The sequence below is a fragment of the Medicago sativa genome, chromosome 4, assembly GCF_051527215.1.
Source record: "Medicago sativa cultivar Bolivia chromosome 4, Bolivia_mono, whole genome shotgun sequence".
NCBI classification, from domain to species: domain Eukaryota; kingdom Viridiplantae; phylum Streptophyta; class Magnoliopsida; order Fabales; family Fabaceae; genus Medicago; species Medicago sativa.
This window is the reverse complement of record NC_140752.1, coordinates 10,098,591-10,113,236: the sequence shown is the minus strand read 5'-3', so window position 1 is coordinate 10,113,236 and position 14,646 is coordinate 10,098,591. Positions and strand designations below refer to the sequence as shown.

At 34.5% G+C, this 14,646-nt stretch overlaps 1 protein-coding gene across 1 annotated transcript; it reads left to right on the top strand.

Moving 5' to 3' along the window:
• Nucleotides 1-5,429: 5,429 nt before the first annotated feature.
• LOC146926179 (F-box/kelch-repeat protein At3g23880-like) lies at nucleotides 5,430-8,496 on the top strand. The gene is made up of 2 exons (XM_085758553.1): nucleotides 5,430-6,823; nucleotides 8,093-8,496. The coding sequence occupies exon 1, from the start codon at nucleotides 5,553-5,555 to the stop codon at nucleotides 6,819-6,821; it is 1,269 nt and encodes a 422-aa protein (XP_085614679.1). The 5' UTR covers nucleotides 5,430-5,552; the 3' UTR covers nucleotides 6,822-6,823; nucleotides 8,093-8,496.
• Nucleotides 8,497-14,646: the final 6,150 nt, after the last annotated feature.

Genomic DNA, 14,646 nt, shown 5'->3' with positions numbered 1-14,646 from the left:
GACGTTAAACACTCAACATCAGCCTGGAGAGGCGGTGGTAAGAATACTCATGGTGTAGAATTGTGGAACTACTTAAAATTCCTAGTGTACTTGGATGCAAGGAAGATCTTCAAGAAGGTGGAAGGCATTCCGATGGTTGAAGAGGTTAAGGTGTAGACTCGTGGAACTACCTAAAATTCCTAGTGTAGTTGGATGCAAGGATGAACTTCAAGAAGGCAGAAGGCCTTCCAATGGTTTAAGAGGTTATGTTGTAGACTTGTGGAACTACCTAAAATTCCTAGTGTAGTTGGATGCAAGGATGATCTTCAAGAAGGCGGAAGGCCTTCCGATGGTTTAAGAGGTTATGGTGTAGACTTGTGGAACTACCTAAAATTCCTAGTATAGTTGGATGCAAGGATAATCTTCAAGAAGGCGAAAGGCATTCCGATGGTTGAAGAGGTTATGGTGTAGACTTGTGGAACTACCTAAAATTCTTAGTGTATTTCGATGCAAGGATGGTCTTAAGAAGGAAGAATGCATTCTGATGGTTGAAGAGGTTATGGTGTAGACTTATGGAACTACCTAAAATTCCTAGTGTAGTTGGATTCAAGGATTGTCTTCAAGAAGGCGGAAGACATTCTGATGGTTGAAGAGATTGGGTGGAAGTATGTGGAGCTACATGGTGTAGTTGGAAGCAAGGGAACATGAATAATGAAGAGAGCAACAAATTGATTGATTTTGGCATTATCATGAATTTAGAGTCAAGGTGGAGAATGTTGTAGAGTGACTCAAAATTGGAAATCTGGAAGTGGCAAAATCTGTGGCTGATTTTGACTGGTTTTTCAGCCTTTTGGAACGACAATTTCCGGCGGCCGAAGAAAAAAAAAAGGCGCCTGATTTTGTCAGCAGCATAAAAATAAAACATATTTTTAGGTAGCGCTAAAGCTTGATATTTCCAAAGCATTTGATAGTGTTAACTGGTCTTACCTTAGTGTTGTTACGAAGAAGATGGTGTTTTGTGATCGTTGGATAACCTAGATTATGATGTGTGCAACTTCAGTCGAGTACCAAGTCATTTTTAATGGCTATCTCATCAGTCCAATAACTCTGGCAAAAGGGCTTCGACAAGTATTCCCTCTCTCTCATTACTTGTATGTTTTGTGTGTCGAGGGAATATCTGTTCTTATCAAACATCACGAGTTTACAAGAAAAATTCATGGTATCAGTATATGTCGACAAGCACCTTCTATCAGTCACCTTCTTTTTGCAGACGACAACTTTCTCTTCTGTAAAGCGACTACAACGGAAGCAAATTATCTTAAAGATATTCTCTTGAGCTATGAAGCTGCATTTGGTTAAGCCATAAATTTTAGCAAGTCGGTTGTGGCTTTTAGTAAGAATACATCTCATGAGGTGGCAACTTCTATCTCTAGCTTGCTGTGTAACAGCCCGATTTTCGCTAGATTTATTTTATTATTTATTTATGTGTGTTATATGTGCTCTTATTTGATTATTTGCCTCTGTGTATATTTTTGGTTGGGAATTGTAGAATTCGGTGTTAGAAGGGTATTTTAGTCATTTTGGACTTAGGGGCATTTTGGTCATTTTGAGAGTAGGGGTAATTTTGTAATTTTTTCGATGATTATTTTTAGTGCTTAGTGAGAGTTGCTATTTTACTAAGTGTTAGGGAGTTGTAGTAATTTATTTATTTCCGGTAAGTGACCGTTAGTACATTTTTACCGTTAAGTGAGAAGTAACATTTTTGGGGTTAGAATAGAAATGGGTTAGGCCCATTAGGACTTTGTGAGCTAAGCCCAATTAGGTGAGCCTATATAAACTCTTGTTAGTAGAGGAAATAGGTTTCCACCAACATTTTCATTTGAGAAAAGATAGAGATAGAGAGAAAATAAGGGTTTGAAGGAGAAGATCAAGAGAAAGGGGTCAGAGGCTAGAGCTAGAAGAGGAATTCATCATCTAGGAGCTAAATTGAAGCTTGGGTTAGAGATTCTTGGTGCTAGAGGTAAGAGGGTTAGACTTCACTCATAATTTCATAACTTTTTCTTTTTACCCATTTTGTGAAATTGATGAATTGAATCTAATTGTTGTAAATTCGTGCATAATTGTTGTTGCTATGTTTGAGAACATAATTTGTGTGATAATTGTGTGTTAGTATGTGGATTAACATGTTGAAATGCATAAATATTGGTATATTGTGTTCTTGAGCAAATTTGTTGAGAAATGAAGTTGTGGTGTTAAATTGTGCATGAATTCATGTTCGTTAGTTATTATTGATTTGGAACATGTGGTTGTTGGATTGATGCTTTGGGTAGCAAGATTGATGAATTGATGAAGATATTTTATGTTGTTGTTGAAAGTTGAGAAAGTGATGATAGTTGGATTAATTATGTGCAATTGATGTTATAATTTCTAGTTTGATGTATGTTTGAGTGCTTTGTAACATATATGACCTGTAAACACGTTTTGGGTTGAGTTTTGAGGTTTGGGAAGTTCAAATTGGGGGTTTTTGGGTGAAAATAGGTTGAAACCCGAAAGTTGAAAGTCTGGAAAACAGACTGCACGCTTAAGCGTGCTGTAAGCGTGCAGACCCAGACTTACGGCTTTTTGGACGCTTAAGCGTGCGTTGGACGCTTAAGCGTGCTGGGTTCTGTACAACCATTTTTGACTTTTCATTTGTGAACCTTGGGACCTTTTCGGACATTTTCTAACACTTCTTTTCACCTCTATAAACACTGTTTGCATCTATAATCCTACTGGAATAACAATTGAATCGAATTGGATTGATTTTGAGAGATTAAACTTGAAACTTGAAAATGGTCAAGAACACGGACTTTCCGGAACTTGATTCTTTTCAAGGAAACCAAGTAGGATTATACTTGAATAATGTTTATATGATTTTTAATGATGATTACAATTGGTTCCATGGAATTACTTGTTTTACCTTGAAAACTTAGAATTTGGAAAAAGTGGCAAAAGTGAGACGAACTTCGTGATTTTTGGGAATTCTTCATACGTGGCCGATGAAATGCTTATGTAACCTCTACTTCACACATATGTGACTTGTGAGAATACATGGCATAGGCAATTGTACTTGTTTACTTTGTTTTGGCTTAAATGCTCAATTATTTTTAATGTTGTGGCTTTGAGAGACGAACTTGATTGAAATTGAGTTTTTAAGAGCCAATTGTATATGAATCCTTTATGGATAGTTGTTATACCTTATGTGAAGATGATTGATGGTGTATATAGGTGACCACTATATGTTGCTTGCATTATGGATGTTGTTGGTGATCGTATATATGTTAAGTGGTGGTGAATTGTTGATTGCATATATACAAGTATTTGTGATGTTGAGGTGATTTGTTTGTGTGAACATATGCATTGTAGTCGAGTCATATGTTCATGCATTCATGACTGATGGTGGTGGATTTTATATCCAATTGAGGTGATTACGATGTTTTTGTTGCATCGTAGGTGACGACCTTGAGGTGATATGGTACCACATGCATCTAGATGAGTCTAGAGTCATTGCATACATTGTTGGTGGATTGATATACATTTGAGTTGTGCATGATGGTTGAATTTGTTAATTGTTAATTGACATGGTTGAAATTGTGATACGTGTATGATACACTTGTTGATATGAACTTGGAACGATGATATTGAATGATCTTGAATGATAAGAGTATTGAGAATACTTGTGAATATATGTATGAATTGTCCTTGAATATATCTTTTATTTCCAATATTCTTGATTTAATCTTATATGGATTATGATGATGTAATGCTAACCCTCAGTGGTTTACCACCTACCTTTCCGTATGGACGGGTAGATGGAGTGCATGATGCTTAGACTGTTTGCTTGATGTTGCCGAGGAGCGGAGTTCCTCTTTTCTTTTATGTGCAAGTGTCTAGATTAGGGCTCTGATCTAGGGTTGTACTTGCATGATGGATTATGTTGGTTATGTATTTTTTTGGAGATGGGATATTGATTGTATCTGAGAGATGTAGTTATTATCATGAGATTTGGAGATGTTATTCATATGCTATATATATATATATATATATATATATATATATATATATATATATATATATATATATATATATATATATATGTATGTTCCGCTGCTTTGTTTACGAAACTTGATAATTTCTACATGTATGTTGTGTTCGTTTGGGCAACGTAGCATCTATTTCTAGAATATATTTGTATATTCGCGCGTTTTACCGCTTATTAGAAGTAGGGTGTTACAGCTGGGTGTCACAAAAATCAATGGCAAGCGTAAATATCTCAGCCTGCCTTCAATGGTTGGTAGAAGTAAGAAAGCAATGTTTAACTACCTCAAAGATCAAATCTGGAAAAAATGCCAATCTTAGAGCTCTCGATCTCTCTCGCGAGCAGGTAAAGAAGTTCTCAATAAATATGTTACTCGTGTGATGAGAGTGAACGAACAATGAATTCATTTTATTTGGGTTCTAAGAAGAATGGTCGTGAAGCAATTAATTGGATGAGATGGGCTAAACTTACTTTATACAAAAGTTTAGGGGGACTCGGTTTCCAAAACATTGAAGCTTTCAACTTATCTATACTCAGTAAATAAGGTTGGAAACGACTCAATGATTCTACTTACTCGTATTCTTAAAGCCAAATACTTCCCTCGAAGGGATTTCTTCGATGCAACTATTGGTCACAATCCAAGCTTTACATGGAGGAGCATTTGGAGTTCCCAAAACCTTATCACTTTAAGTTATAGATGGAAGATTGGCGATGGTTCCCAAATTAATGTTTGGTCATCACCATGGAAACAACAATTCCCACCTAGAATTCGGTCTATGTTATGGCTTATGGCTCACAGTTGTCTTCCTACGCATTCCCGCTTGTTAGAGAAGGGTCTCCTAATCAATGATAACTGTGTGCATTGTGAACAAGTGGCTAAAACACACATCCACTATTTTTTTGTGCCACTGTGAATGTTGTCAACAACTTATTTAAAGTCACAAATGCTTCAGCCATTAAAGATTTGCCCCTCCATGCGTGTAACTTTCATGATACTCGCGTATGGAATCACTCTGTAAACGGTAACTACACTGTCAAATCAGCCTACATGTTATGCATGTCACTGCAAGAAGAAATTTCCTCATCTTCTGTCACCACTTCTCGTAATTGGAATGGATTATGGAAACAACAAAAATTATTACGTCTCAATTATAAACAATTTTTCACTTGTTAAGTTCATTAAATAAAATGTGTTGTTAACGTGTGTCTCAATCCCTCTCAAAAAAAAAAAAAAACGTGTGTCTCGATCACTTTTAAAATATTTCAAAACAAGTAATTAATTTTTAAAAAAGTCAAATATTTTGATTTTCAATTTATTGAATTCACACATATTCATTAATACTTACCATTTGCAAAAAAAATAAATTAATACTTACCATTTATAGTTTTTGCACAGAAAATGCTCCCTCCATAGTCCATATAACACTAATCAGTTTTTGCAACGTACAGTATTTGTGTTGGAATCGGAGCTGCTCATTCGAACACACAATCAGCCATGTCGCGGTCGCCGGCGTTCTTCTCCGACGATCTCCTCACCGAGTTCCTTTCATTGCTTCCGGTAAAATCACTTCTTCGTTTCAAATGTGTAAGTAATCCTTGGAACACTCTCATTTCCGATCCCAATTTTGTGAAATTCCATCTCAAGAAATCAAAATCACAAAATCCACAATTCACACTATTCACTTATCACGTGAAAGACATGTACCGCCGTTTAGGTTGGATTTTCAGTGACGATGGACCTGAGAGTGATAATAGTATCATTCCATATCCTATATCTCGTTTACTCGATAACCCTTCTTTTACCCTTTTCGCTGATTCTAACTCTCTATTGAATCAAAAAGATTGCTCTCGTATAGCTGGTTCCTGTAATGGGTTGATCTGTTTGACTGGTCATCGCTCCGCTGATGGTGAATGTTATGATTACTGGCTCCGTTTATGGAACCCAGCCACTAGGAATATATCTCCAAAAATTGGTTGTTTTCGTGATTCAGGCTGGTTTGTCTTCAATTTCGGTTGTCATAATTCCACCGGAACTTTTAAAGTGGTTGCGGCACGTTACAGTCATGATCAATTGACAACTGATGTGAGAGTTTTCAGTTTAGGTGATAATGTTTGGAGAAATATTGAAAGTTTCCCGGTTGTTCCCATAGGTTTGACTTATGAAGAAAGTCGACATATTGATGTGTTTCTTAATGGCACGCTTAACTGGTTGGCTATTCACAATGACATCCCGATCCCTTGGTATCACCATCCGGCGGCGAAGGATATTACCGTTGAGCAGATTGTTATTATTTCACTTGATTTGAGGACCGAGACATACCATCAGTATCGGTTGCCTCAGGGTTTTGATGAGGTGTCGCCTGCAGAACCAACCATTTGTGTGTTGGGGGACTGTCTTTGTTTTTCTTATTCTCACAAGGAAACCGATTTTATTATATGGCAGATGAAGGAATATGGGGTTGAAGAGTCTTGGACTCGATTTCTTAAAATTAGTTATCACGATCTTCAGTTGGCCTATGACTTTAGTAATGATTCGCTGAAGTATCATCTTCGGTTAGTGCCATTGTTTCTTTCTGAGGATGGTGATACACTCATATTGCATAGCACTCAAGAATCAAAAACAATTGTCTATAATTGGAGAGATAATAGAGTGGAACGAACAGGAGTCACTGTGCATAAAACTAGTATTGATGATGAAACCATCAATCGTATATATTGGGAAATGGCCAAGGGTTTTGTTGAAAGTTTAATTTCAATTTGTTGAAAGTAAGTTCCTTTTCCATGGTTTACTTGTTTGGATTTATGTAAATTCATATATGTTGTTCTCATCTTAATAGATTGTGTGAACATTTGTTTTTATGATTGCTTTTAGGTTGATTGCAACTTTTAATGACCATTTGGCTATAATTAAGGAGATACATTCTCATGAATTTAATTAATTTAATGAATTTAGTTTTTGTTTTTATACCAATATAACCAAAAAGGTTTAGAAATTTTCAGACATCGACAATCAGCCTGCCTTTTGATGGCCTTAATTATATGAACTAGAAGATGATTCAATCTACCTTGGACATTCTTCATTTGGTTTGTCTTCAGAATGTTTTAAACAAAACTAAAATATGAAATGGTCATTGATTTAGGAAGGATAATAGTACATTATTTGAATTATATTGTTTTATCAATTTGGGAGAGGAGGAATGTATATGATAATGATGAATGAATGAGACCATGTACCGATGTTGCCGTGTGTTCGGAACTGGTATGCAGTGGGAGAGTGAGAACTTTTCTGTGCTTTCAAAGAAAGGTGCTGCTCCACTTTGCTTGGGATATACTGCCCGGTGTTTGCAGCAATTTCATTTTTTTAGCTCGTGTAGCTTTGCATCGGTGCATAGTTGTCCCAATTGGACGGAGAACCAAATTGTATTTGTTTGAAATTTATGGGATGGGTATGTTGTGTGGTTTCATGTATCAATAAAGGTAGATATTAGAAAGAATGTGTTGTAATAACAATTAGCTTTGTGCAAAGTGGGGGTAACAAAAAATTGTTTAGAACCGTGTGCTGTTATACTCAGCTAATTTGTGTAAGAGGTGTAACATACATTAATTTCATTTCCCTCAAAACTTTGTTGCAAATAATGAGTCCATTTTTCTGGTTGAGTTGAGTCCATTTTTCAGCTTTGGAATGAGTTGTCAAGTAACTGGTTTCCAAACACACTCGATATGTATTGAAACGAGTGCTTTCAAATAGCGGTGCTATAGTTTGCGTAGCAGAATTTAAATAAATCGTTATTGTTTTGCGACGCACTATTTAATACAATGTGTTGTCAAATAGCGTCTATAGAGGCGCTATAGCACTTCAGCATATACAAATTTGATCAAACCGCTATTTTCTGGGATCTTCGATTGACAACATTGCTTGCATGTGTTTCATTGACCTTTTATGTGGAATTTGATCGTATGACTGAATTTCCATTATAACTTTTTTATCTGTCTCTATATGTTTAATTACTAACATACTTTTTGGCATTTTATTAGCTTGGTTGCTGGTATAAGAAGTCATCGAGAAGCATTTCAGATGCTTCATTCATGGAAGAGGAAAACGATGTTGGAGATATTACACAGGAGAATGGAAAATCCCAAAGCAAGATCAATTGTTTTGTTTCTGCGTTTGATTACATGTATGACTAAAGGATTAATTCTGCTGCCATCATATAGTCTGAATATGTATTTGGTTATTTTAATTTGCAATGGAATAATGTGAATTCATAAAAAGAATCACATTTTGTAGCTTCCCGACTACATAAATACAGTGAGAATGCTGAACTAGTCTTGACCATAATGAGAATGCTGATAAATGCAGTGAGGTCTGAAACTAGTTTTGATCATAATTGATGTATTGGAATGTCATTTTTGAACTAGAAAGTGTCTATTTGTCAACATCATGCTAGCAGCCTTTCACAATTTACTAATGCACATAAACCATGTTTCTGAGCCAGTAGATCCATAATTCATCGCCAAATCCTTGATACTGATAGTACTTTCTGTGATAGCAAAACTTTTGATCATAAATTCATAATTGATCAAATTATGATAGCACTACAACTTGATCATCAATAGAACAAAATGGGTACTCTGAAGTAGGAAACTTGATCATCATGCTAGCAGCATTTCACAATTTACAAATGCACATAGGAAAACTTTTGATCATAAATTCATAAGCGATCAAATCATTATAGCAGTACAACTTGATCATCAATATAACAAAGTTAAATGAGCAAGAGAAGTAAAACATAAATCAAATTCCAACTCCAAGTCTCCCAAATACACAAACATTCACTAATCTGTTAGTACTTGGTACTACCAAATGGCTGTTTATCCGTCCTTTTAAATTAGACAAAATTACTTTCTTAGTTGTTTATTTTAATTTTTTACTTTTAAATTAGTCTTTTAATTATTCACATAATTCAATTTTTGTAATTATATCAACCAAATTCTTGTTCTCTCAGGACATTTAGATTATATAATAAACCATTAGTTTAGTCTTTAATCTTTTATTTACTCATTAAGTCGTCTCAAAAGTATATAAAATCCATTCGACCCATTCTCACAATTTCTATGTTGGTTCGATCCATTAAATCCGATTATTCATTTTATCATAAAACTTCTTAAGCCTATTCTCATGCTTCGAAATCTTTGTCTAGTCTTATATTTTCAGCAACTTCTTTGTTTCTCGATTAAAGTGGTTGCCTAATATTTCTCTTAAACACACTAAGGTTATATTAGGTTTTGAATTCCCCTAACAAAAGAAAAGAAATGGATTATGGAAAGTTTGTCATATGACTACTTTCCATGATCATCCCAAGACAATGAGAAGTCACTCACTCATCATAGTGATGAGCTTTCTGATAGAAGTTAAGAAATCAAGTAAATAAAAACAAAGAAACTTTTGTTGAAAACAAGAGCACAATGCATGAGTTATATGGTCTAATGTGGTGTGAAATCAAGCTTAGACTTGTCTTATTTATAGCTAAGCTCTCTGATTTCATTTACTATCAGAAATTACTAGGACTTAACTTTAATGATGATATTAACACGGAATCATCCAAGTTCTACAAAGAAAAACTAACAAAATTAATTTTACAGGATGTTACGATCGTAGCCCAACATTATAGCTAGCCATACAACCGCTATTTTATTACTTTTATCTTTTGAATTTCTTGAAGATTTGGTGGTGGTTTTGGGACTTTATCCCACAAATTCTGAAACGATGGTGAGTTATTTTCTACTTCTTGATCCTTGAAAGAGGGTTTTGTTGCTCCATGGCTTGACTTGGTCAGCAAGTCTTCATCCTTTGAAGTGTTTCCCACCCTTTTGCATTATTTACTCATATTCCTCTCGGATTTTGTCTATTTATTCAAAATAAAAACCAAATGTACTAAAAAAAAATAAAACTTAAATAAAAACATTAATTTATTAAATAAAGCATAACTAAAAAAATATACTAAAATGTTATGTTGTTGTTGTGTTGTTTTTGGATTTCCAAACTGTTGTATTTGGATTTCCAAATTTTATTATATACCGAAGTTGTTACTAGGTTGAGTCACGACCAGGTCGCTCTCTTTAAGACGTTTCGTGGCACTACCCAAAATTGTGCAAGGTAGACTATCAACCACGCCGCCTCCAGGATAAAACAAGTCCAGCTACAACTGTTCGATTAACTACTGCACTGTAGTTAATCGTTCGAGAATTACACCTTCAAATATGGTACTAAGACCACTCTTTAATACTGAAACCAATTTAATATGGTATTATTACCATTCTATTATGGTGCTAAGAGCACTCAAATATGGTGTTTCCACCATTCTAACCTTTAAGTTCTCCAAACTATCAATATGGTACTATGACCACTCAAATATGGTGTTACCACCATTTCTCCTCAAATAGAAAAAATATTATTATAATATTTATGTACGGTTAAGATCATTCTTGATTCCGACGGGACATTATTATTCCAAATAGGGACTATGATCTTAAAAGTACTCTTTATTCTCAAGGGACATATATTACCGAAGGGACTATGTTTTTAAGACCATTCTTAATTCCGAATGGACATTCAACCGAAAAGGGACTATGGTCTTAAGAACACTCTTAATTTCGAAGGGACAGGAAGGAGGGAGAAGAGAGGAAAGACTCGTCAACACAAGTCAAGAAAGGGAGAAGAGAGAAAGAGTTCCCAACAACTCAATGAAACTCTTTGGTGTGTGGAATGTACTGTGTGAGCTCTCTATTTATAGAAAAAATTCACAACTAATAAGTGAGAAACTTTGGGAACAAGTAATACATTACTTTGTCATTAAGTAATTCACATATTAGATCTAGTACAAAAATATCTTAATTGAGTACCAAAATATAGTATATTTAGTACAAAAATATATTATATTATGTACCAAAATATATTTCAGATCAAGCACTAAAATATATTAGATTGCGTACCCAAATATTTTAGCAAAACTTGGGGACTAAGAAAGCACTTTCTAATAATGATTAAATTAATTATTTAATTTATCATTTCCAAGTAATAAAATATATATATCAATATATATTTTTCTCTAGTGCTTATGTACCCCCATTAATTAGAGGTACACCCCACTATATAAACACTACTAATGTGTGTGTTCTATCCGATGTGGGAGTTCCACTTTTTTCAATTCACACAACACTAGTTCTACCCAACATGAGAATTTGTGTTTAGTCTTTTTACTCAATTTCCATACATGTTCCAACAATCCCCCACTTGAATTTAAAAAATGGTTTCATAAATAACGTCAAAAACGTCTCCATAAGATTTGCTAGTAAACAAAGGTGTCGCCTACAACTTGAACCTCTGCATAGCGAGTAAAATTCTGATTAACAAGAGTTGCTTACAGCATTGAACTCTTTCTCAGACATAGAACCCACACACAAACCTTTTCATAAGGTGTATTCTAAAAGCCCGTGCGTTTATGGCCTTGCACGTGTATCCCGGTTTAACGAACGCTCTAGGTATTCTGCCCCGAATCCCATAGGAACCGGCCTTAGTTCCACATTCGTATATGTGAATCTATCAAGAGTACTCTTGTAGCTATGTACTCCACTCCACATAGAGTATAGATCTCATTAAGAGTTTCTATTATCTCATCCTTCTGTCATTGCAGGAATCATGCTTTCTTACTTTTAACATAGCATGTTCTATCACTTGTGACTTGTTATTACCCATTGAACCTATTTCTTGGGATCTCCAGTCATGTAGGTTGGGTTACCATCACTTATGTCCTTTGGACATTAGTCCCATCCTATTGGATGTGTTTAGGACTTTCTTTCTAGTAATTCCTTTCGTCAAAGGATTAACTAATTCTTTATCAGTACGTACATGATCTACTTTAACCGTTCCTTTTGAGAGTAGCTAGCTCTCCAATACTTTATGTGTTCATGACTTAATAATCATCTCTTACCATTGTGGTAACGATTCTCAATTTTGTAATAGCTGCAGACTATCACAATAAATTAACACTTCTGGAAACGGTTTTATCCACTAAGGGATCTCAACTAGCAAGCATCTTGTCAACTTGCTTCTCCACTAGTTTTCTCTAGTGCTCTCATCTCAGATTCATTCCATAGTGGACTGAGTCAATATCATTTGTTTTAACAAACAACTCCTCTAGTGATGCTCAATGTGCAAACACTAGTCGCTAAATATTCATCTGAAAGATGTTCTATTTTATATCTTGTACCATTTAAGTACAATAGGTTACTCCTAGTGAAGTAATCTTAGAGTCATAGTCTTCTTAAGGCACCTCATGACTCTTTATATAGCATGACAATGCTTCTCATCCGTCTACTAGTAAACTTGCACACGAGTTTCACGACATCGACAATGTCGGATCTAATACATTCAGTGGCATACCTAAGTGCTGCCAATGATGCTCGTATATTCTGTTTTTCTAACTCCATCTCAAGTGTTCTTACACTTGGATCATAATATATGATTGCAAGTTTACGGTGAAATAATTACATTTCCTTAAGATTTTCTCAACTTTGTGAGATTTATCAAAAAAGTTATCTTTTCTGATCTAGTAATCTTGAAATCAAGAATTACTTCAATTTTGTCTAGGTCTTTCTTATCAATGTAGTTGATAAACAATGATTTCACAAAATTCATAACATGAATCTTTAAATCAAATATGAGCATGTTGTCTTCATAGAGACATATGATCGTGCAAATATTATTCGTCACTTTCATTCACTTTATACTCATTCGATAACATTAGAATGTCAAATTTTTTCATGCCATTCCTCAGGAGTTTATTTTAGACCATACAAATAATTATCTAACTTACAGACCATGTTTTCTTGTCCATGAATCGCAAAACTTTCAGGTTGTTTCATATAGATTTCTTCTTCTAGTTCACCATAAAAAGAGGCAACTTTCACATCCATTTGGAGTACTATCGAGTTATGAACGGCGGCTAAAGGGACTAGTACTCTTATGGATATGATTTTCGTGACTGGTGAATGAATGTCGAAGAAGTCTATATTTTTCCCTTTGTCTAAAACCTTTGACTACAAGGAAAGCCTTATATTCATCAACCGTACCATCATGTTTTAGTTCCTTTTTCCAAAATCCAAATACAACCGATTGGTTTTGCAACTATGAGACAAGTCAACCAAGTGTCATGTTTTGTTAGACTCTAGAAAATTCATTTCATCGTTTATTGTTTTTGCCACAATGCAACATCCAATGAGGATATAACTTCTTTAGGGCTTAATGAATCTTCTTCCAATGTATAAACCAAGTTCATACTCTTTAGCAATTTTAGCTTTCTTACCTTCTTGAGGTTCTATAACATCTTGTATGATGTTTTCATAACTATTTCTAATTACATGAATGTGATTAGATATAGTGCCCCCATTAGTTCTTAATTTTTAGAAGGGAATTTATTTTGCCCCCCCCCCCCCCCCCACACTAATGTCGTGCTCCCATTAGAGCCCCCACTAGTGCCCCCACTATTCTTTAGTTAAAGGGGTAAACATTTACATAGAAATCGACATCTTTTAAATTCTATGATCACTTTAACATTTAGGTCATAAAACCTATATGTTTCGTTATTTATCGCATACCCGATGAATACACATTCATAGGCTCTACTAGTGAGTTCAACTCTCGGGGTCCAGAATCCAAATATAGTTCAGACAATCCCAAGTTCAAAAATAAGACAAGTTGGATTGTATTTTCTTCAAAAATTTCTTAATTAGAATTTTTGTTCTTGGACTTGGGTACTCTATAAATTTCAATTTTTGTTATAAAAATTGAACATTCAAGCATATCAATTTTATTTTCGAAAATTCACAGTCATCAATAAATATGATAAAAATATCATTTTATCATTTCTAATTTATGTGTCATCAAATTCACACATATCATAATTTATTATGTTTAGAGATTCATATTCTCTAAATTCTGATTTATATAAACTTTTGGTTCATATATCTTGACTGCAATAAATAAAATTGTCTAATCATATAACGTTGGAATTAAGTCCAAGTTACTCAAGTTTAAAATTAAACACTTGTTCGTGATCAATTTTGATATGTCAAATATTAAAATCACACAACTAATAAAATAGAAGGAGAATTTTAATTTTGAACATGCCATCTTTTTCCAACAAGAGTGTATAGCACACAAGTCTCTCTTTAAGTCTCAGTCAACTCAGTCTTATTTAATAGAAATCTGAAATTCAGATTCTTTCTTATTTATATGAAACATTTGGAACAAATTTCTCGTATAATCTCCAGTTCATCAAAAAACCTTTTCGAATAAGTTCATTCTCTGATTTTTCAATGTTCACATTTTGTACATGCAACAGGGACCAGTTAGATTGTAAATTTGCCTTTCTTGTTTCATGCAAATTTACATCTATTCAACAAATTCATTTTTTTTTATTATAACTGAACCATTCAGTAGCAACTCCAAGAAGTGACGGAAAGCAAAACCGCTTTATAGTCCATAACTAAGTTAATAGTTATTGCATAACAAACCGAGGGACATTTAG

What these genes read in the sequence shown, in the direction of transcription:
- LOC146926179 (XM_085758553.1), top strand. Translation starts at nt 5,553, where the DNA reads ATGTCGCGGTCGCCGGCGTTCTTCTCCGACGATCTCCTCACCGAGTTC.